Source organism: Diabrotica virgifera, chromosome 1 (genome assembly GCF_917563875.1).
Source record: "Diabrotica virgifera virgifera chromosome 1, PGI_DIABVI_V3a".
Classification (NCBI taxonomy): domain Eukaryota; kingdom Metazoa; phylum Arthropoda; class Insecta; order Coleoptera; family Chrysomelidae; genus Diabrotica; species Diabrotica virgifera.
Window position 1 is genome coordinate 265,009,760 of NC_065443.1, and position 22,786 is coordinate 265,032,545.

At 31.4% G+C, this 22,786-nt stretch overlaps 1 protein-coding gene and 1 long non-coding RNA gene across 4 annotated transcripts in view; one reads left to right on the plus strand and one right to left on the minus strand.

The window, feature by feature from the left end:
* LOC114344740 (zinc finger RNA-binding protein) overlaps nucleotides 1–22,786 on the minus strand; it is a 114,849-nt gene that overhangs the window by 63,921 nt on the left and 28,142 nt on the right. For all 3 annotated transcript variants that reach the window (XM_028295580.2, XM_028295574.2, XM_028295566.2), the window contains 3 exons: nucleotides 12,617–12,771; nucleotides 10,508–10,797; nucleotides 5,484–5,666 (listed from right to left, as the gene is read on the minus strand). In XM_028295580.2, coding sequence (XP_028151381.1) covers nucleotides 5,484–5,666; nucleotides 10,508–10,797; nucleotides 12,617–12,771 — 628 coding nt within the window. The remainder of the gene's footprint in view (nucleotides 1–5,483; nucleotides 5,667–10,507; nucleotides 10,798–12,616; nucleotides 12,772–22,786) is intronic.
* Nucleotides 16,045–18,531, plus strand: LOC126884093 (uncharacterized). Its single transcript, XR_007697845.1, has 5 exons — nucleotides 16,045–16,397; nucleotides 16,456–16,614; nucleotides 16,671–16,733; nucleotides 17,156–17,268; nucleotides 18,115–18,531. It is a non-coding gene; the product is annotated as an uncharacterized LOC126884093 (long non-coding RNA).

The window sequence follows — 22,786 nt, forward strand, 5'->3', positions numbered from 1 at the left end:
AAAAATCGAAAAATTGCAATATTTGAACCCGAATAACCTTTGAACAAAAAATAAAATAGCAATTCTGCTGACAGCATTTGACAGTTAAGTCCAATAATATCGGTTTTGATTATATGCATTGCTAAAAATTAATTTTTTTATTTTTAAACATAGCTGTTTGTTTATAAGCCAAAAAATTGTTTATAATTTTAAAACATTGCTGAGGCCCCTTAAATAATCTGATTTTAATTCTGTAAAGTGTATTAGATAGGCAGAGCGTCTCTTTATATGTAAAAAATTTAGCCAACTTCTAAGTGGTCTACTTTTTGTTCAGAGTTTTTAAAAAATTTGAACTTAAAAAAAATTAGATTGCAAATTTATTATGCAAAATCTATTAGGTCGATTTTAATCAAATTTGGTAGACGTTTTAAGTAAGTTATAAGAATTTTCTAAGCGAATTACTAAAGTTCTAAGTGCCACCAAAGTGGTTAAAAACATTGAACAACAGCAGGCTTATTTTGCGCCCTTATTTTGTATTTAATGCTATATTGCAAAGGGTAATACTTTAAGACATTTTTAACCAGTCGTATACCATACAAAATTCAATTATCTTTATTTTATTTATTTACGACTTTGTTCCAAAACGAATCGTTTTAAAGTTATCAGCAAAGAAAGTAGAAAAAATCGATGTTTTTCGAAATTTTTAAATATTTTAATTTTTTTATTATTGTTCCGGGCATATTTGAGAAGAAACATAAATTAATTATTATTACTGAAGGTGTCACCTAACTTTATCTGCAAAAATCCGAATGCCACCTCTCACATCCAAAAATAGACGTTTTTTCACAGATCAGCCCTGGTCTACTGTCTATAAAATCAAATCCAACTGATCCAAGTTCAAAAAAGCAAAGATGTTTACATACGAAATACATCCAAAATTAAATCAATCATTAATCGAATTAAGAGGCCACATTATCGCGTCATTACTATTACTTCGGGAGATAGTAGCATACCCTTTTTGAAAGTTCTGCGAAACTCTGGCAACAGTGCGTCGGCAGTATTTGACACTAGCTCAATATTGTGACAATATACTCATAGGCGCGCTAAATGGAAATATGTAATTGAAAGCAATTTTATTATTAGTATGTAAATAAAAAAATAGACCAAAATAGGCGAAAATTTTATTAAAGCATGTATTTTGGTTTTTTACTTAAATTTAAATTTTAAACTATTGATGATATTTCTAGAATAAAAAATCCTCCTAAAACTTTATATACTCGCATTAGAATTCGAAATATTTTTACGTAAAATATACTTACCTATAAAACTCACAATTAATAGTAATCTATTTTTTCAAATAGTCCGACAACTTAGCTCTATTACATAAAAATATAATAACTCAATAATTATAAACAAACACTACTCCCCTATGGATCAACATTAACGAATGCCAATATCTTAGAAAATAATACACTACTGCACTGAACATATATATCGATACCACAACAGATAAGAAACACATCAAGACAAGAAACAGATCTGATAACACAACAGATAAGAAAATCGTGCTATTACACTTAGAAAAACGACGCAGGTTTGTCAAAATGACAGTGACTATTTTGCTATGTTGCCTAATCAGTTATTAGTTATAATATTTTCGATTTCTTGTTATAGATAATCAATTTTAGTAGTTCCAATGTGACACAAAATCTAGGCATGGGATAAAAAAGTTTATTTGAAAAAAGTTTATTTGAAAAAAGTGTATTTTTTGTTCGTCTTAATGACGGTACAGGCTCGCTTTTGTAATATTTTATTTAGTTACAGAGTAATTTCCACATACTAACATATTTCTTATGGACCAAGAGCTAGCAACGTCGAAAAAAAAATGATTTTAAGACAACTGGTTCTTTAATATATTATTCCTTATGCTTCCTCGAACACCGTACCGGCCATCTGGCTACTGATACAGGTTGCGTTCATTACTGCGCAGCACACTTGTACAGGTAAATATATCGAATTTAAAATTATTGTAAGACGAAAAATTATTTTGTCATTACTTTTTAAACAATAATAGAAATATGAACTATAATTGCCAGACATTTTTGTGGTTTAAAAAGTAATGACAAAAAAATGTTTCGTCCTAAAATAATTTAAATTCAATATACAGGGTGATTGATGAGTGTCATAAAGCTCAGTAGATCCGCTATAGTAATAGATAGCAATAAAAGTTGAAAACAAAAATTGTAGCCAACTTTAAGCTTTATTCAATAACATAGTGGCAGACCAAATTTATGTTTTTTTAAATGGAACACCCTATATTTTATTTTAGATTCGAAATTCTCTTAACTTTCCCATCACAAAAATATAAAGGTATGTTATGTTACATAGGGTGAGGCAGATAAAGGGCCTAATAGAAATATCTCGAGAACTAAAGGCAACATAATCATGAAAATTGAAAAGAAGGGGTTTTGAAGAGTGATCTATTTAATGAAAATATTTTCATCTATTTTCTACTTCCGGTTATACCGGAAGTTCCTTATAACTTCTTTTTTTTAATGGGACATATATTTTTACATTCTTGGATTTTCCTCGATGTCTCCTTTCTTAATATATGAGGTTTTATATTATTATACAGGCTAGTTTAAAAGATAATTACGTGTTTTTATTAATTTCGTAGCAACTTTCACACCCTGTAGAAGTGTAGTACTTTGACATCAAAAACTCTATTTACGTTCAAATGATTTTTAATATAGTCTGCTATCGTTAAACATTATTAATATAGCTAGAGCTATATATTGAATTTTAGTATACAGGGTTGGTCAAAACACGGAATGAATATTTTCTGAGTTTTCTTAAATGGCACACCCTGTATTTTAGTATTGTAATGAAGTGATATTTTATGGTACTTTTTTATTTTATAAGCATTTCCTATACCTAACTGCTTTAATTTGTGAGTTATTGGTGATTCAAGCCAAACATTAATTGCAACAAAAAATACGTGAAATTGAATTAGGTTGGCCTTGAAAATATCCAGTCACAAATAATTTTTCGGAAATAAATACATATTAATCTAGACTGCTCGGTAAAATTCCCAATAATGGTTGAGCTATCAAAATACTTACGTAGTTAAGATTGTTGGTGCGATTAAGAATTAAGCACAAATTAAAGCAGTTAGGTATAGGGAATGCTTAAGAAATAAAAAATTAATATAAATATCATTTCATTACAATACTAAAATGTAGGGTGTTCCATTTAAGAAAACTCAGAAAATACTCATTCCGAGTTTCGACCAACCCTGTATACTAAAATTCAACGATTAGCTATACTAATACTTTCTGACAATAGTAGACTATATTAAAAATCATTTGAACATAAATAAAGTTTTTGATGTCAAACTACTCCAATTCTACAGGGTGTGAAAGTTGCTACGAAATTAATAAAAAAACGTTATTATCTTTTAAACTACCCTGTATAACAATACAAAACCTGATATTTTAAGAGAGAAGACTTCGAGGAGAATCCAAAAATGTAAAAATACACAGGGTGTCCCATTTAAAAAAACGAAGTTATAAGCAACTTCCGGTATAACCGGAAGTACCAAATAGATGAAAATATTTTCATTAAATAGATCACTCTTCAAAACCCCTACATGCCAATTTTCAGGAGTCTGTTGCCTTTAGTTCTCGAGCTATTTCTAATAGGCGCTTTATCTGCCTCACCCTGTATAGAGCTTTTACAAAGTTATAATTTTTTTTTATGAAAATCGTAACAAGTTCAGCTCCCTGTATAAATAAAAATAAGCACAACAGCAATGGTTTGTTGGTGCTATATTTTTTGGTTGATTATAAAAATTTTTAAGAATTGTTGATATTTCTAATTTTCCTTATATCAAATACAGGATGAGTCAAAAGGCAAGTATATTCTTTTCCCAGAAGTTTTAAATGGAACACCCTGTATTTTATATCACCATAGAAACGTATCATTACAGTACTTTAATTTTTGTATAATATTCCCTATGCCTAAATTTGTTAGTTTTCGAGATATTTTCATTTCTTAGAGCAAGTTATTAATTAAGGTGTTATATTTAAAATTACTGAGAAAATAATGTACTTGTGTTTAGCTTTGTGATATAAAGAAAATTAGAATATCAACCATTTTTATAAATTTTGACAATCAACAAAAAAATTTGGCACCAATAAACCTTGTGCTTATTTTTATTTATACAGCGAGCAGAACTTATTACGATTTTCATAGAACATTGGTTATAACTTTGTAAATACCCTGTATAACATAACAAACCTTAATATTTTTGTAATGGGGGAAGTTAAGAACATTTAGAATATAAAATAAAATATGGGGTGTTCCATTTAAAAAAACAAAAGTTTGGTCTGCCACTATGTTATCGAACACCCTGTAACATTCTAACTAATTTTGTAATGTGACGCTCAAAGTTGACTACAATTTTTATTAACTTTTATTGCTATATATTACTATAGCGGATCTATTAAGCTTTATCATACTAATCAATCACCCTGATTTTGTATTTACCTGTACAAATGTGCTGCGCAGTAATGAACGCAAGCTGAATCAGCAGCCAGATGGCCGGTACGGTGTTTGAGCAAGCATAGGGAACAATATATAAATTAAATTAATATTTATTGACGGAAAACTCCATTTTATAATTAAAATTAAAAGTCAAAATTAAACATTGAACACAAGTTAACTTACATTACTTACAATTAAACTAACGACATCAAAAAATTAAAATCAAATTAAAATAATTCACGTGAAATAGTCCTTTTAAAAGCATTTAGTGTGACTCCCATAAAGTCTATATTTGGAAACTTATTTACACTAGAAACAATTCTATTTAAAGGTATATTTTCTGCATGACGTGTATTGCATGATCTAGCGGATAGCAAGGGACATCTTCTCAAATTCCTAGCTGGAACATAAAAATCTATTCGACTCAGAATGCTAGGTGCAACAATAGTACCATTTAACACCTTAAATACGAAATTAAGGTCAAAGTATCGCCTGCGATCCTCTAGACGGTGCAAATGAAACATCTGCATGATCTGACTGGAATTCAATTGCATTCCTCTAGTACCTAATCTATACCGCAGATATCTAACGAATTTATTTTGAATCGATTCAATTCGATATTTGTTAACTTGGACTCCAAATCACTGAACAATACTCTAGTAATGAACGAACATAACTCAAAAACAATCTCACAATTACAAACAAATTATTAAAAGAAGCTGTCTTAAAATAGTTTCTCGAAAACGTTGCTAGCTCTTAGACCATTAAATTGGGCTCTGTACCGCCATTCTTTACTACACCTTATACCACGAATCTGTGTGCCAAATATCTCAACAAAATATTCAAAATTAAAGCTGCAATCTTGGAACGCCTTTTCCGTTTTAATGACGCGCTGATGTAGCCTCTTAATCTTATGATTTTAATGATTATAATAAAGTAGAGGGAATATATATACTTACGGCTCTTCTCATTTTTTCTTCTTGTATCTTCCTTTGTCTGAGCGATGGCTTTACATCCACTACTAGATTGGGATCGACCTTTTTCTTATATTGTAGCCGATGTCGTCTACCCTTCATGTGCATTTCCTTTGCATTTGGATCACTGAATCTGCATTCACATAATTTACAATTGAAACTGATAACCTGAAACAAATTTCGGAACCATTAATATGGACTATTAAAAACCGGCGAAGATTGTGTAGTTACTGATGCAATCAAAACCGGAGGCACTTGCCTACTTAAGAAAATAAAAAACCTTTTTAACATGTGCCTTTTCGACAGTAATAATAACCGACAAATGGTACAATGCTAAGGTAATTCTAATGTACAAAAAAGGAGATCCCCATGAATTAGAAAACTACAGACCTATAAGCCTTCTTAGTCACCTATACAAACTCCTTACAAGAATAGTAACGAATCGTCTTGAGAAAAAACTTAATTTCTACCAGTCAATAGAGCAAGCGGGATTTCTTACCGGATTTGGAACAAATGATCATCTGCAGAGCATTAAAACAGTAACAGAAAATACTATCGAATACAATCGACCACTCGTTCTGGCTTTTGTAGATTTCCATAAAGCCTTTGACACTACATAACTACATACTGAAACTACATAAAAACACGGATCATATCCCAATCGGCAGAGGAGTCCAACAGGGCGATACCTACTGCCCAAACTGTTTACCGCAGTACTAGAATATGCTTGTAAAAAACTTAACTGAGAAGAGAGAGGCCTGAACATTGACGGTAGAAGATTAACAAATTTGAAATTACATTTGCACATAGTTATGGGTAGACATACAATATTATGGGTAGACAAAATTAGCAATTATCATGGGACAGGGTTAGTAATAGGGAAGAAATTATACCGCCAATTAAAAGGAGAAAGCTGGAATATTTCGGGTATACAGTAAGAGGTGCTCAGAGGTGCTACAGAGATTATAGAGGGCAAAATAAAAGAAGAAGAACCACCTGGTTATGAAATCAAAGGCAATGGTTTAGTCAGCTCTAAAGAACTATTTAGAACTGCTGGAAGTAAAATAATAATTACGATGTTGATATCCACCCTCCAATAGAAGATGGAACCTTAAGAAGAAGAATGATTATAGTTTCCATTGTTATCTATTGATATTCTGACTGTTGCATACTATTTTTTGTGAAGTTAGCACACATTACATGTTTGTTATACCAGTGTGACCAACTCCAATTGAGTCGAATCCGGACATTTCAATGAAAATCGGGCCATTTTTTTTCACAAGACAATTAAAATACAGAAACGAAAAAAAGTCCACTGTTTTAGTTTTCGTAGAACTATAATACCACGATATAAAACGCATGCGTTTTCGATGTGGTATTAGTATTACACTCTAGATTTCAAAGAGATTCTAGAGTTAGTCCAGAAAGCCACTGCGCATCCGCTAGGAAAAATATTCTAATTCGGATTTTTTGCACAATCTTACTCAAAAAGGACGCCTTTTAACAAATTTGCATGTTGCCAGGACCAAAAGTTGGTCAAAAATTTTTTAAACGTTTTTTTTTTGTTTTTTTCCTAAAATTATTTTTTTTTGCATGGAACAATTTTTTTTTAGGTTTTTTGGATCATTCCAAACAGAAAAGGTATTTAATGACTTTTCTCTAAAGTTGATAGTTTTTCACATATAAGCGATTAAAAATTGCCAAATCGACCATTTTTAACCCTCAAAAACTATGTGAAAAACTGAAAATTTGAATGTTGCCAAGGTAAGTAGATATTCTTTAAACATCGACTGATGAAATGCCGAAGAGTTTTTTGCAATACAATATTCAAAACTCCTTTGTTTTTTAATTGCTAATCAAGCGTGCGCGACACTATTTTCCACCGTTGCATGTGTATACAGTTATGGCGCAAATGAAAGAAATAAATTAGTATTAGTTATTTCGTAAACCGGCGACTTTAAGGAAAAATCCCGAAACAGGTCGATTTTTATTTTTAAGTTATGATATTGTGGCATATATGGTATGGTATACTAGTGACGTCATCCATCTGGGCGTGATGACGTAATCGATGATTTTTTTAAATGAGAATAGGGGTCGTGTGCTAGCTCATTTGAAAGGTTTTTCAATTCTCTATTCAGTAATATAAACATTTACATAATTATTTATACAGGGTGTACAATAATTTAATTTTTTGTCAATTTGTCAAATAATTTAATTTAATAAAAACTTTTTGGACACCCTGTATAAGTAATTATGTAAATGTTTATATTACTGAATAGAGAATTGAAAAACCTTTCAAATGAGCTGTCACACGACCCCTATTCTCATTTAAAAAAATCATCGATTACGTCATCACGCCCAGATGGATGACGTCACTAGTATACCATATATGCCACAATATCATAACTTAAAAATAAAAATCGACCTGTTTCGGGATTTTTCCTTAAAGTCGCCGGTTTACGAAATAACTAATTTATTTCTTTCATTTGCACCATAACTGTATACACATGCAACGGTGGAAAATAGTGTCACGCACGCTTGATAGCAATTAAAAAACAAAGGAGTTTTGAATATTGTATTGCAAAAAACTCTTCGGCATTTCATCAATCGATGTTTAAAGAATATCTACTTACCTTGGCAACATTCAAATTTTCAGATTTTCACATAGTTTTTGAGGGTTAAAAATGGTCGATTTGGCAATTTTTCAATTTTTAATCGCTTATATGTGAAAAACTATCAACTTTAGAGAAAAGTCATTAAAGACCTTTTCTGTTTGGAATGATCCAAAAAAACCTAAAAAAATTTTGTTCCATGCAAAAAAAATAATTTTAGGAAAAAAAAAGTTTAAGAAATTTTTGACCAACTTTTGGTCCTGGCAACATGCAAATTTGTTAAAAGGCGTCCTTTTTGAGTAAGATTGTGCAAAAAATCCGAATTAGAATATTTTTCCTAGCGGATGCGCAGTGGCTTTCTGGACTAAGTATTCAAAATTTCAAAATAGAATTTTACTACAACGTTGACAATTCGGATGACCCGAAAGGGTCCAAGACGCCGGGACATGACTTCGTAATTCGGGCCATGTCCCGGATTTTTCGGGCTAGTTGGTCACACTAGTTATACCAAGTGTACTAGAACTGTAACTTCTCACCAAGTAAGAAAGCAGAAATCAGAACTTATTTGTCTTAATATTGAACACTAATCACTCCAACAGAAATATAGCACCAGTTTCTAAAGTATCAGGGGCAACCATGGACTGCATCAGAAAAAAAACTTTACAACAGCACAGGACAAAAGAAAAATTCTCAATATTGTTTTGCCAAATGGAGAACAACCTCGCAAGATTGTAATGAAAATGATGCAGGAGTCTGGCTTACAAATTTCACCAAATAAAGAATCTGGGACTTTCAACCTGTTGCCCTACAAAAAGGCAGCTGCTTATACCAGTCAGTCATGTAGAAAAAAGTGAGCTGAAAACCACAAAGATTGGACAATTCATGATTGGAAGCAGGTAAATAACGAGTGGACAACAATCTGAAAAAACGCAAAAGCACTATAACTAAGAACTAAGAAATAAAAATAACTTCACTCATAACTAGCGTTACCAGGTGTCCCGATTTGCGCGGGACGTCCCAATTTTCAGGGGTCTGGGGACGCGTACCGATTTGTACCTGATCGGGACACTAAATGTCCCGATTTTCACCCAAGAAAACCAAATTCAGGAGGACTTGCAGTGAACTTTACAACTATGTTATAAAAATAAGGCACTCCAAAAGGGGCAAAATCGAATGCAAAAAATATGATTTTATTAAAAAATAAATAATTTACTTAATCTACGATTTTTTTTTGTAATTCCGTCTGATTATTATTATTATTAAGTAGGATTAAATACAGATTATAGAAACACCTTGTAGTCCAGTAAATGAACAGGAAATACGGCGATACCATGTAATTTTCAGGATCAACTCCGAATTGCATGAAAATTTGGACGGCTTGTGCCGTTGGTTGCTTTTACTCGGGGGGTGACAGTCACCCCTAAGTCCGGAGATGGACAAATTGACCAATTCTAAGCAATTTTAGTTCTATAGAATTTTAACTTGCTTAATACTTTTCGAGTTATTTACGAATGAAAATGTTTATTTTTCAACAAAAAATCATGTTTTCAGGCGATTTTCACAAATAACTCAAAAAGTAAGTATTTGATCGAAAAAATATTCTTAACAAAAATGTAGTATAATATAAAAAAAAATGAAAAAATTGTTAACTCGTAAAGTCTATAGACCCAGCAAAAGCAAAGTTGTAGCTCATGAAAAATACGTTTTTATTCGCCAAATTCCAAATCAAATATTTCAACGTGAAATAACCAAGAAATGAAGCACTTTTCGGGAAAAAACAATTAAAACTTTTTTAATAAAGCTTTATTTTTATGTTTTAAAAAAGTTTCTAGCATCAAAACTAAGCGAGTTGTGCTCAAAATCAAGTTGGCTCCTTTTTAACGGAAAAACAAAATGAATCATAAAAGCAAAACCTACCTACTTTTTACTCCTTGAGATTTTTAGTATCCTTAATACTTTTGAAGTTATTTTGAAAAAAGGGCATTTTCCAATATTTTAGGATTTTTTTTACTATAAAACCAACTTTTCTCAAAACTAAGCACTCCCAATCGGTAAACCTTACAGATCGTATAAACAAGACACATATAAAGTAAATGGTAAAGCAGTAACGATTAATTTTATTTACGGTGCTAAATAGGGGGAGATTTTCAGGATTTTATTTTACAAAAAAAAGGACCCAACTTTATTTTAAGCGTAACCCGCTCAGTTTTAATGCTAGAGACTTTTATTTACTACTGGGCTATTGTTGTTTATCTGTCCCGGTCTACAACCCTAAATCCCGATTTGTTTTTGCTTATGTACCTATTAAAAACAAATCGGACCTGGCAATACTACTCATGACCTACAGGTTTGACATAACCCAGGAATAAATACATAATTTCAAATAAAAAAATCTACCTTTCCATCATCACTCTTTATCTCTTCAATATAATCTTGTCCAACCGGCTGCACATCAGCTTCCGGAGTGTCATCATCGTCATCTTTGGAAGCGTCTCCATTGCCTTGTGGTGTGGAACCTAGACCACCCCCTGCCACGAAATTGATCTTTGAATCACCTGAAATCGACTTCTTACTACCGCCTAAAACTTCCGGTTCTTGTGGAGGAATCGGCTTGCCCAGTTTTGTGTGAAGCAAAAGTACTTTTTGATGTTTGGCGCCACGGATATGGGCAGCATATGCATCATTACCTAGACAATAGGATAATAAAAATTACAAGAAAATTCGTTAAAATCAAAAGTTTTTAGAGTGATTCCATTTCAAATCACTCAATTTTGGATCAAAAAAACTTTTGGATCTCCGATTTGTCTGGACATTGGTATACAGCATCTGCGGGATGTAGAAATAAAACATTTAAGGTCGAATTGTCTTCTTCTTTTTGTTTTCTCAAAATGGTATTTTAAGCGATTTTACAGTGATTTGGTATTTATTTAAACAAATTTGCATTTTCTATCGTAAAGTATGAATGGAAAACATAATATTTTAATAGAATGGACTCAAAAGTCATTAAATGGCATTATAACAAGTTATTTTGATTCAAAACAAGTTTTTGATCAAATTTTATAGTGTAGAAAACGTTAAAATACCGTTTTTTTTACAATTTCCTCCATTCCCAAAATACATCATAATCGATTTGGCTGAAAATTTGCCCACAGATAGCCAAAACATACGACTTTAAGTAGTTGTTAGAAGGATTTGAATTATATTACAATACCAAAAAAGTTACATGCAATATCATAGTAAAAAATATAGGCGTCTACTGTAAGTACAATTAACGCGGCAAACATTGACGTCACGACAAAAATTGTTAAAAAGAAATAGTAATAATTGTAAATACAAAATAATTGTAATAGTAATAACTGATTTATTTGGAACAATTTCAGTTCCTACAATTTTTGTCGAAAAGTTAAAAATGGCGGAGATATTGAGCAAAAACGGTTCTCCTTTAAAATCAAGATGGCGGCTAACGTAACGGAGGAATTCATTCGCGATTTGTAATTTAGGCGACTATTGACTCCCCTAAAGATTAGAAAAATAAAATTTTGGGCAGCTCGGCATGCAAGGTCAAATGCTATTCCGACTGGACTAATATACTTTTGAGTCTGATATTATTGCATGTAACTTTTTTGGTATTGTAATATAATTCAAATCCTTCTAACCATTTGTTTTGTCAAAGTCATATGTTTTGGCTATCTGTGGTCAAATTTTTAACCAAATCGATTATGATGTATTTTGGGAATAGAGGAAAATGTAAAAATCGGTATTTTAACGTTGTCTAAACTATAAAATTTGATCAAAAACTCGTTTTGAATCAAAATAACTTGTTATAATGCCATATAATGACATTTTTGAGTCCCTTCTATTAAAATATTATTTTTTCCAATGATACTTTACGATAGAAAATGCAAATTTGTTTAAATAAACACCAAACCACTGTAAAATCACATAAAATATCATCATCACCATAAGTGGCTCGACAATCCGTTGTGGATCTTGGCCTGCTCACAAAGAAGTCGCCACTCCTGTCGATTCCTGGCAACTTCCCTCCATCTTCTGACCCCTAGAATCTTTAGGTCTTCTTCCACATCATCAATCCATCTTCTTGGTGGTCGTCCTCTACTTCTTGTACCCTCTGGTTTTGAAAATGTTAATCTCTTAGTGTATTCGTGATCTGACATCCTAGCAATGTGTCCAGCCCATCTAAGTCTCTGCACTTTAACGAATTTCACAATATCTGGATCGATGTGTAACTGATACAGTTCAAAGTTGTATCTTCGACGCCATAGCCCATTTTCATTTACTGCCCCAAAAATCTTTCTAAGAATTTTTCTCTCAAAAATATCATTTTGAAAAAAAAAAAAAAAAAGAATATTTTTTGACCTCAAATATCTTATTTTTACGTCCCGCAGAAGCTATACACCAAGTTTCAGAAAATCGGAGATCCAAAAGTTTTTGCCTAAGTGATTTGACATGGAATGTACCTTTAACGTTTATTGATTTTTTGCATACCTGTGCAAGTCACATCACATAGTTGACATCTGAGTGAGTTTCCAGATCTGTTTTGACTTGTGACTGTGACAGCTGCTGCCATTTTTGAGGCTGCTTCTCGTTTCTTGTGTTTTTGGCCTTCCAAATGTTCTTGATATGTTTGTGGACCAGCACAGCTAAAAATGATTACAACAATGTTTCTCTAGACAATCAAAATATTTACATAATGTGTAATTTTGTTGTTTCTTATATGTAATAATATTCAAACTACATCCAAAATACAAAATAGAAAACCATCACATGATCATTTTAATAATATCTGTAGTGGAACCTGGCTAACTTAAATATCATTCCCATTGAAAAGAAAGGAAGAAAAAAATAAGTCCCGTCCGTTGAAGCCCTAAATACACGATATTACCTCGAATTATTTTGATTGTCAAATTCCCCCATCTTCCTTAGTCTCAGCATCCGTTATGGCTTGCAAATTTTAGAAGCCTCGTATTAGTCCAGAGTAATAAGGATTTTCTCGGGACACTCAAAGATCCAGGTATCTAACTACTCTTTTAGTTATTGTATATCTATAGGAAGAAAACGTACCTGTTTCCTGCCTAGAGTTCGCGCCCGTTTTTTAATTACAGTAAAACCTCGATATAAAAGACCTCTATTTAACGGATTTCGGATATAACGGTCAAAAAATAAGGTCAAATGTAAAGAAATTAAAAACGTTCTGTTAATATTATACATACTTAACCCTGCCTTTACTAACATACATTGCATAACAACGGGGTCCCCGTGGATCCCAAACGTTGTATTTTACAAAGAATTTCAATACACTTTTTATTATAGCAAAATGAGGACACATTTTTAAATGGTCTGACTTATTTTAAACCTATTTTTATATAACAGACTTTCGGCTTTAACGGACACCCCGTCCCCCCAATTAGTCCGTTGTATCGAGGTTTTACTGTATTAACAATTTATTGCAAAAATCGCGATTTTTTCGATTTTTTGCACTCCATTCAAAAGCTAAATAGTTGGCATAAAATTACAAAATTCAGTTTTTTAGAACATTAAAAAACCTTCAAAATGCCGATTTTTGAAAGTTAAAAAGTTAATTTGTTGCTACGCAAACTGCAAAATAAGTGAAAATCGTTATTTATTAATAACTTTTACTAAAACTACTTTAGAACTTTAGTGTTTCACCCAAAGTTGGGTATTGGGGTACTTAACAAACGTTCAAAATTTGAGGTCGATCCATTAATTAGTTTAAGAGTTATTCTATTTGTTTATCCCAGAGACCTTTATTTTGCAATAAGATAAGACAGAAAATAATGAAGATAGGGCAATTCTGAGTAGGCCAAATGAAAGTAGAAGAGTGATAGTATCAAAATGTATTAAAAAAAGATAAAAAAAAAATAATTAATATACTAGTCTAAAATCCTAATGCCAAATTTTTGAAATTTTGTAGTTTATTAACATTTAGAATAACTAAAAATGTTGTCAGTAGAAACAATCTTTTTATATATTCGAAAAGATAATATTTTAACACGAATTATCAAATAAAAAAATTTAGCCTGGGTTCATTTGGGACAAAGTTAGCCATATGTTTTCTTTAATTCACAGCTAATTTGTTTATAATAATTAAGGAATCTCATTAATGCCATTTTAAAGAATGGGATTTGTATTTTTTCTTAAACAACTTGCACGAAAATTGTACCTTTACAGCACCTTCTACGATTTTTCAAAAATGTAGTTGCAGGATTACTAGGGGGAACCTACAAATCTACTAAGTTAAAATACCGAAAAAGCAATTTCAAACGAATATAATTTTGTGTATCTCTGGATCAACTCAATGGATTTCAATCTTTATTTTTTTTAATTTGTATGTAATTTCTACGTACATTACAAATATGCAATTAGTTTATAAATTTATTGATTAATAAACAGTCTAATTTGTTTAAACAATTCTTGAAAAAATATTTTTTCTACAAAAATCTATTTTTTTAATCATAGTATCATTAATGATCATAGAAAAAGTTAAAGTACACTTTAATAAATAAATGATTTTTATTAGATAATTATTTATTGCAAATAATTTATTTATTAAAGTATACCTTAATTTTTCTGATTAATAACGATAGTATGATTAAAATCATGGATTTTTGGGAAAAAATTATTTTTTCAAAAATTGTTTAAACAAATTAGACTGTTTATTAATTAATAAATGTCTAGACAAATTGCACATTTGTAATGTACAGAAAAATTACATACGAATTAAAAAAAGAACGATCAAAATATATTCAGTAGATCCCGAGATATAGAAAATGATAGTAGTTTTAAGTTGCCTTTTTTAGTTTTTGAACTCGTGCATTTATCGGCTCCCAGCTCCCCCTTCACTTACCACGACTAGTCACCAATTGAACTACATTTTTAAAAATTCGTATAAAATACCAGCTTTTCTAATATGTAAAATGATTTTTTCTACGGACAATATTTTTAAAAAGACTAAGTTTTCACTCTAATGGCATATAAAACAACATAATGCTATTCTATACCCCACCAGAATGAAAACAATGGGAACCTTCTCTGGTTACACCTCCGAGGCTTCTACAATATGCAAGCCATACGGATGCTGAGACTAAGGAAGATGAGGGAATTCTACAATTTACAATTCACGTCCCATCTGCTCAGCGCGGTAAAGTTCCAACGAGAATGGTTCCCTTCGTAATCCAATCAGAGTAAATGTAAATCAAAAATGAATAACCATTTTCAATTTCGTTGCAAAACGAAAATACAGCCGAACCATATTCTAGTCCAATCAGAGAGTGCAGCAAGCACCTCTACCGGTTTCGAAACTTATTAGTCTCTCATCAGGAGGCACATATGCTGAGAAGGTTCCCATTGTTTTCATTCTGGTGGGGTGTAGAATAGCATTATGTTGTTTTATATGCCAATAGAGTGAAAACTTAGTCTTGTTGTAGCAGTTGCCGCTAGAGCATCTATGCCATTTCGCTCGTTGCAATCCGGGACTGCACGCTGGGGTTTGTTTTGGTTGGAACGGGGAGAACAGCATGTGCCTCCTGATGAGAGACTAATAAGTTTCGAAACCGGTAGAGGTGCTTGCTGCACTCTCTGATTGGACTAGAATATGGTTCGGCTGTATTTTCGTTTTGCAACGAAATTGAAAATGGTTATTCAATTTTGATTTACATTTACTCTGATTGGAGTATGAAGGGATCCATTCTCGTTGGAACTTTACCGCGCTGAGCAGATGGGACGTGAATTGTAAATTGTAGAATTCCCTCATCTTCCTTAGTCTCAGCATCCGTATGGCTTGCATATTGTAGAAGCCTCGTAGGTGTAACCAGAGAAGGTTCCCATTGTTTTCATTCTGGTGGGGTGTAGAATAGCATTATGTTGTTTTATATGCCATTAGAGTGAAAACTTACAGCCGGTTTCCGAAACGTTATTCAAATCTTCGATCATCTAATCGAGCTGTTAGATTTGATCAACTGTTAACCAGTGACCAGTTTCTCAAACGTCGATCATCTTAAAATTATATGATCGTAGAAAATCGATTATCTGACATACGATTTGGTATCGATACTGTCACAATCGGCTGTCATCCTTCAAAATTTCATTTTATAACCAAAAAATTTCAATCCATAGTCCATAGTAAATAACTACATAATTTATAAAATTAAAAAATATATTAAAAATGAGCAATACCAACGGAAATCCTCAACGCATAAATTATACTGAGAGAGAGAAATGTTTGCTGTTGGAAATATGTAATTGGAAAGTAAGTACGAAACTGTCTAACTTATAGAACAAATTTCTAATTGTATTTTTGTTTTCAGATACAACCATATTATAATTGAAAACAAATAATGTACCAATGCTATGTCCACCAACCAAAACAATGAAACCTGGGAAAAAATAGCACTGGAATTTAATGCCAGCGCTGAATTTCCCAGAACTCCCAAGTAGCTGAACACTGAAAAGTAGAAGAGGAAAATGTAAGTGTATAAAACTTTCGGTTGATTTAGAGCTATATGGATTAATTACATTGCAGATTCAAAAATATAATGAGCAGAAGGTTTTGGACCATTTGAAGAGAGACCAAACTGCGGACAAAGTAGGTATACTTAAATTTAAAGCTCTTAACACCAGGTCAGTCGAATTACACTATTTCTGAGTGGAATATTTTTATAAAAATATAATCGAATGAAACTAATTTCATGATTGGAACTAACCTAGTGTTGAGACAATAGAAGTTTAGTATTTGAGGGTGTTACCGCCAAAGAGGTGTAACTCATATTTGTGAAATGATGGAAGTTTTGCTTTATAACTTTGATAAACAGACATTTTTTCATCAGGAAAAGTGGTGTAAGTATTTACAGTAAAAACTTACACACCACTTTTTCTCTGAAGAGGTCTATGTATATAATATCAAGATTATAAAATAGGGCTTACATCATTTCAAGAATATGACTTACACCACTTTGATTTTAACCCATTCATTTCTTAATCAGTAATGAACTAATGAATTGTTTTCAGAAAGACATACTTGCACAGATGTAGGGGCACAAATGTTGAGTTTGATTGGCATGGCAATCAAATCCAACCTTTACCCAACAGTTGTGACAGTGCATCTGGTTTCTTCACATCTGGTGAGTCCTTATTTTATTAATTTATTTAAATAAAGGTAACTAATTTTAAATTTATTTATATATAAAGCCTGATCAATATTTCCAATATTATCTGAACAATAACCTGTATATGGTCTTGATCTGTACAAAACTTCTGAATTAGAACATTTTTTTGTTCAGCACGTTATTCACAAATGTAGTAGAGTGACCATTAGTTTAACTATTTAAAACTATTATCGGATAATGCTATTATGTATTCTATGGATGTAGCAATAGAAAGAAGCCACCTTCTGTTAAAAAGGATGATTAGAAGAGGGAGGTATGGTATAGCCGGTTTTCTAAAGATAAACTTAAGTTTGTCCATTGTTTCCAAAGTATGTACATCAGGATGTAAGTTTTTGAGTGAATCTAGAATGTTTTTGGCATCTGAAAGATTTCCATCTAAAATGGATATTGCATCCTACAGTTCTAAGCCAATTTAAGATTTTTTGAAAGGTATTATTGTTTAAAGTTTGATTGTTAAAGATATTATTTCTATGTTGATCAATAATAAATCTGATAACAAGGGTTACCCATAGCCAGACATAGGCCTATCTATAGACATCATTAAACAAAAAAAGATCTTTTGTAAACCAAATTTAAGCAAACTCAAAATATGAGAATTAATATCTATAAATATTATTAATATGAATTAATTATTATAATTATTTATTCCAATTATAAATTAAGGTAGATTATTAACTTAGCTATTAAGATAGCTAAAGTAGATAAATAAAAGTAACTACCTACCTAATTCGAGAAAGATTTTTTATAAAGAAAAAACTATCTGGTACATCTAAAACAATTGAATTTTTTTTATTTTTATAGTTGCACAAGATAGTCAAGTGGAAGTAGATTACCTACAATTGGAAGACACATAGCAGACGTCCAATGTACCCTCTACTTCCACTGTGCTGCTCAGTACACCCACGACAACTGCTGTCCTGCCCAAGAAGACAGCCAAGATGTCTCAGGCTCGTTCAAAAAATAAAAAATTAAAAGATGTAGGGAGCGAAACCCTTAATGTATCTTTTACAAAAAAAAATTGAAACAGCAAGACTAGAGAAAAGAAGTAAGATAGTATTTTTTTCAACAAGAAAAAGAGAAATTTTAGAAGTAGAGCTTCAAATAAAAAAATTCGAACTCAATAAATTATTAGGTAATAGTGGTTAGGTATGTCCCTACTAAAGTAATTTTAAATAAAAATTGTAATTTCTTTAAATAATAAAATTAATAAAAAATGTATTTTTCAAAGTTTATTTACCCACCTGTTAGAATGAGTTATTACCTACTAGCTTCGTCCTCTGCTTCTTTGTCTTAATGCATTCCACAATTCTTCATTTGTTATGGTGTTGGGCCAATACATCTTCAGAATATTTTGTGGGAATCTATTTACAAAAACTTTTCCTTGCATTTCCTTCTGATATTGTTCATGTCTCACTCCCATATTCCCATATACACTGTGTCCGTAAAGTATGGAACAAATTCTTTTTTAGCTAAACAGAGCATTTTTAGAAATAATCCTGAAACACGTCGATTTTTGATTTTAATTTACGGTGTTTTAAAATAATATTCTGATATACACGGTGAATTACTTTCGAGTAATGACATCACCATCATTTTTTTTAAATGGAACACCCCCATTTTGTCTCAATTTTCGGATTACTCTAGCTGAGCTGATTCCAAAAATGTATCACATATTGATTCAAATTGGTACAGGGTGGACAAAAATACAATAGTTTTGTGTATGCTCATATTATTAAAGTTTAATTAATTTTTGATATTAAATTAAAATATTCAACTAAACAATATCAAAAATTAATTAAAATTAAAATATCAAAAATAAAATAAGTATTTTTGAAAATATTGTTAATTTAACTAACGCGTTACTGTATGAACACACACAAATCTATTGTATTTTTGTCCACCCTGTACCAATTTGAATCAACATGTGATACATTTTTGGAATCAGCTCAGCTAGAGTAATCCGAAAATTGAGACAAAATGGGGGTGTTCCATTTAAAAAAAATGACGGTGACGTCATTACTCGAAAGTAATTCACCCTGTATATTAGAATATTGTTTTAAAATACGGTAAATTAAAATCAAAAATCGACGTGTTTCAGGATTATTTCTTAAAATGCTCTGTTTAGCTAAAAAAGAATTTGTTCCATACTTTACGGACACAGTGTATGTAGTAGTATTGATTTGATGATACTATTAAATGTGTTTTGGCTAATTTATGTTGAGATATGATATGAGAGGATTTCAAAGGTCTGTTGTCTGTTGTTCTTTTTCCTATTCTATGTTTAATGTTTGCCTGGACTCCAACTTTTGTACTATTATACTATCAAGGTAGCAGAATTCTTTAACCTGTTTTATTTCTTCTTGATTGATGTATCGTTTACCATGCTCATTTATTCCTATTCTCATCTCTACTATCTTATTAGTGATGATTTTAAGATCAACCTCATCTGCCTTTCCTTCCAGCTTCCTTATCACGTTCTTCATATCATCTATTGTATGTGATATCAAGCAGATATCATATTGCATATCCCAATGTTGGATTTAATTGGCAACCAAATCTAATCTTTATACAACAGTTGCAGATGGTGCATCTGCTTACTTGCCATGTAGTGAGTCCTTATTTTATTTAATTATTTAACAAAAGGTAAGTAGTAATTCTAAATTAAATATTTAAAATTAAACATTATTTTTTTATTTTCACACTAACACAATATGTTGAAGTAGAGCTAAACTAATGCTCCCCTGTAGCACCATCTACATGTGTGTGCAGTGTGCAGCCCAATATACAGTGAGCATGTAAAGGTTGGAATAAATTCATTTTCTCGAGAATGGACGATTTTGGGAAAAAATCCCGAAACAGGTCAATTTTTATTTTTAAATTACGACTTTTTGGCATTATTATCATACTAGTGACGTCACCCATCTGGGCGTGATTACGTCATCGATGATTTTTCTAAATTAGAATAGGGGTCGTGTGGTCGCTCATTTGAAAGGTAATTGAATTCTCTAATCAGTAATATAAACATTAACATAATTACTTATACAGACTGCCCAAAAAAATTTTTTTGATTAAATTTATTGACATAAAAAGAAGAATGTATGTCATTTATTTAATTCAAAGTACACTTTACTGCTCTTAGAAAACAGAAAGAAATGTTTATTTGAAAAATATTCTTTGCTTTTCGCTTAAATTAAATGTCAAAGTGTCAAGAGGTAGGTGGGTACCTGCTTTAATATTGAATTTAAGCAAAAAACAATATTTATTTGTCAAATAAACATTTTTTCCTGTATTCTGATAGCAGTAAAATGTATTTTGAATTAAATAAATTACACACATTCTTCTTTTTATGTTAATAAATTTAATTAAAATTTTTTTTGGACAGCCTCTATAAAGAATTATGTTATTGTTTATATTACTGAATAGATAATTGAATTACCTTTCAAATGAGCTATCACAAGGCCCCTATTCTCGTTTAAAAAAATCATGGATGACGTCATTACGCCCAGATGGGTGACGTCACTAGTATGACATATATGCCAAAAAGTCGTAATTTAAAAATAAAAATTGACCTGTTTCGGGATTTATTTCCAAAATTGCCCATTCATGAAAAAATGAATTTATTCCAACCTTTACCTGCTCACTGCATAATTACACTATATTATATTTAATTTTAAAAATTAAATTATAACTAAATAACTAATAATTTTAATTAAACACTAAAATACCCTTTATTTAATAACTATTTAACCCATATAATAACTAAAAAACTCTATTTAATAACTAAAAACAACTATTTATAAACATTAACAGCCCTTTAATCAACCAATAACCTCAAATTAGGTGACAGTTCCTTTTGGTCGCCGTGTGACATGCGAAATTGGTTAATCAGCCTTTCGGAAACTCAAAACACTTATGATCGGCTGTTAACTAACGATTAATCGTTTGTTAAATCATATGATCGACTGTTATTGAACTCCCGTTTAACTGGTGTTATTGAAACTCAAAATGCATTTGATCAACGATTAACCATCGATTACATAATTTTTGAGATGATCATCCTTTCGGAAACCGGCTGTTAGTCTTGTTGTAGCAGTTGCCGCTAGGCCATCTATGCCATTTCGTTCGTTTCAAACCGGGACTGCACGCTGGGGTTTGTTTTGGTTGGATCAGGGAGAGCAGCATATGTGTCTCCTGATGAGAGACTAATAAGTTTCGAAACCGGTAGATGTGCTTGCAGCACTCTCTGATTGGACTAGAATATGGTTCGGCTGTATTTTCGTTTTGCAACGAAATTGAAAATGGTTATTTATTTTTGATTTACATTTACTCTGTGTGGAGTATGAAGGGAACCATTCTCGTTGGAACTTTACCGCGCTGAGCAGATGGGGAGTGAATTGTAAATTGTAGAATTCCCTCATCTTCCTTAGTCTCAGCATCCGTATGGCTTGCAAATTGTAGAAGCCTCGGAGGTGTAACCAGAGAAGGTTCCCATTGTTTTCATTCTGGTGGGATGTAGAGTAATATTTTTAGTATTATTTTATGTGCTATTAGATTTAAAACTTCCTTACAATTTACAACATAGTTTTAATTATACCAGTGACAAGATATCTCATAACTATACATATTCGTAACGGTACAACTTGTAACGGTACAATTCGTAACGTCAAAATTGAATTATTCTGTATTTTTGTTAACGTGAAAACTGACTCTTCAATTTAACGAACCAGCGTCACGATAAACATGACTTATTTCATATTTTGTGGAGAAATAAATTTTTAAAATTAAGTATGTCTTAAAATAAAAATAGTAATGTAAATTGTATTAATTATTATAGTATATAAATACATTATTACTAAACTGGTTTTGTTTCATTATTTTTCACAATTATTAGTTTTACCACTTTAGAGTGATAATTTAAGACACGATATTTAAAAAAAATTCTTTAGTTGTCATATTAACAAAAATATGTGTACAATACACTTCTCTAAGAAATGAATGCACCACCTAAAAATAGGTAATTTTTTAAACCTGCTGTCCAATTTAAGTGATTTACATGTTATAGCCTTATAGGGCTTTTCATCGATTGTCATTTGTTTCGAGCTTCTGCCATGTGTCATCTAATATTAATATATCTACGTCATATGTTATTGGTACATACCCATGATACAAACCAAAGACGTTTTGTACACATGACACAATAATAAAATATACTAATTTTAGATGACACATGTCGGAAGCTCGAAACAAATTACTGTGAATGAAAAGCCCTATTCTTTAACAATATCGCTGTAATAATATTGTTGCTAGACATGTAAATTGTCGTTGTATACCGGGTGTACCAATCAAACTGTGATTTTTTTCTCGAAGTTCGCGTGACCCTGTGGAATATTCTAGCATTTATAAAATACTGAAAATAAAACCCAACTATAACCTCATGTTTTCTTAATATTTTGTTTTTTGATTAATTTGCTTA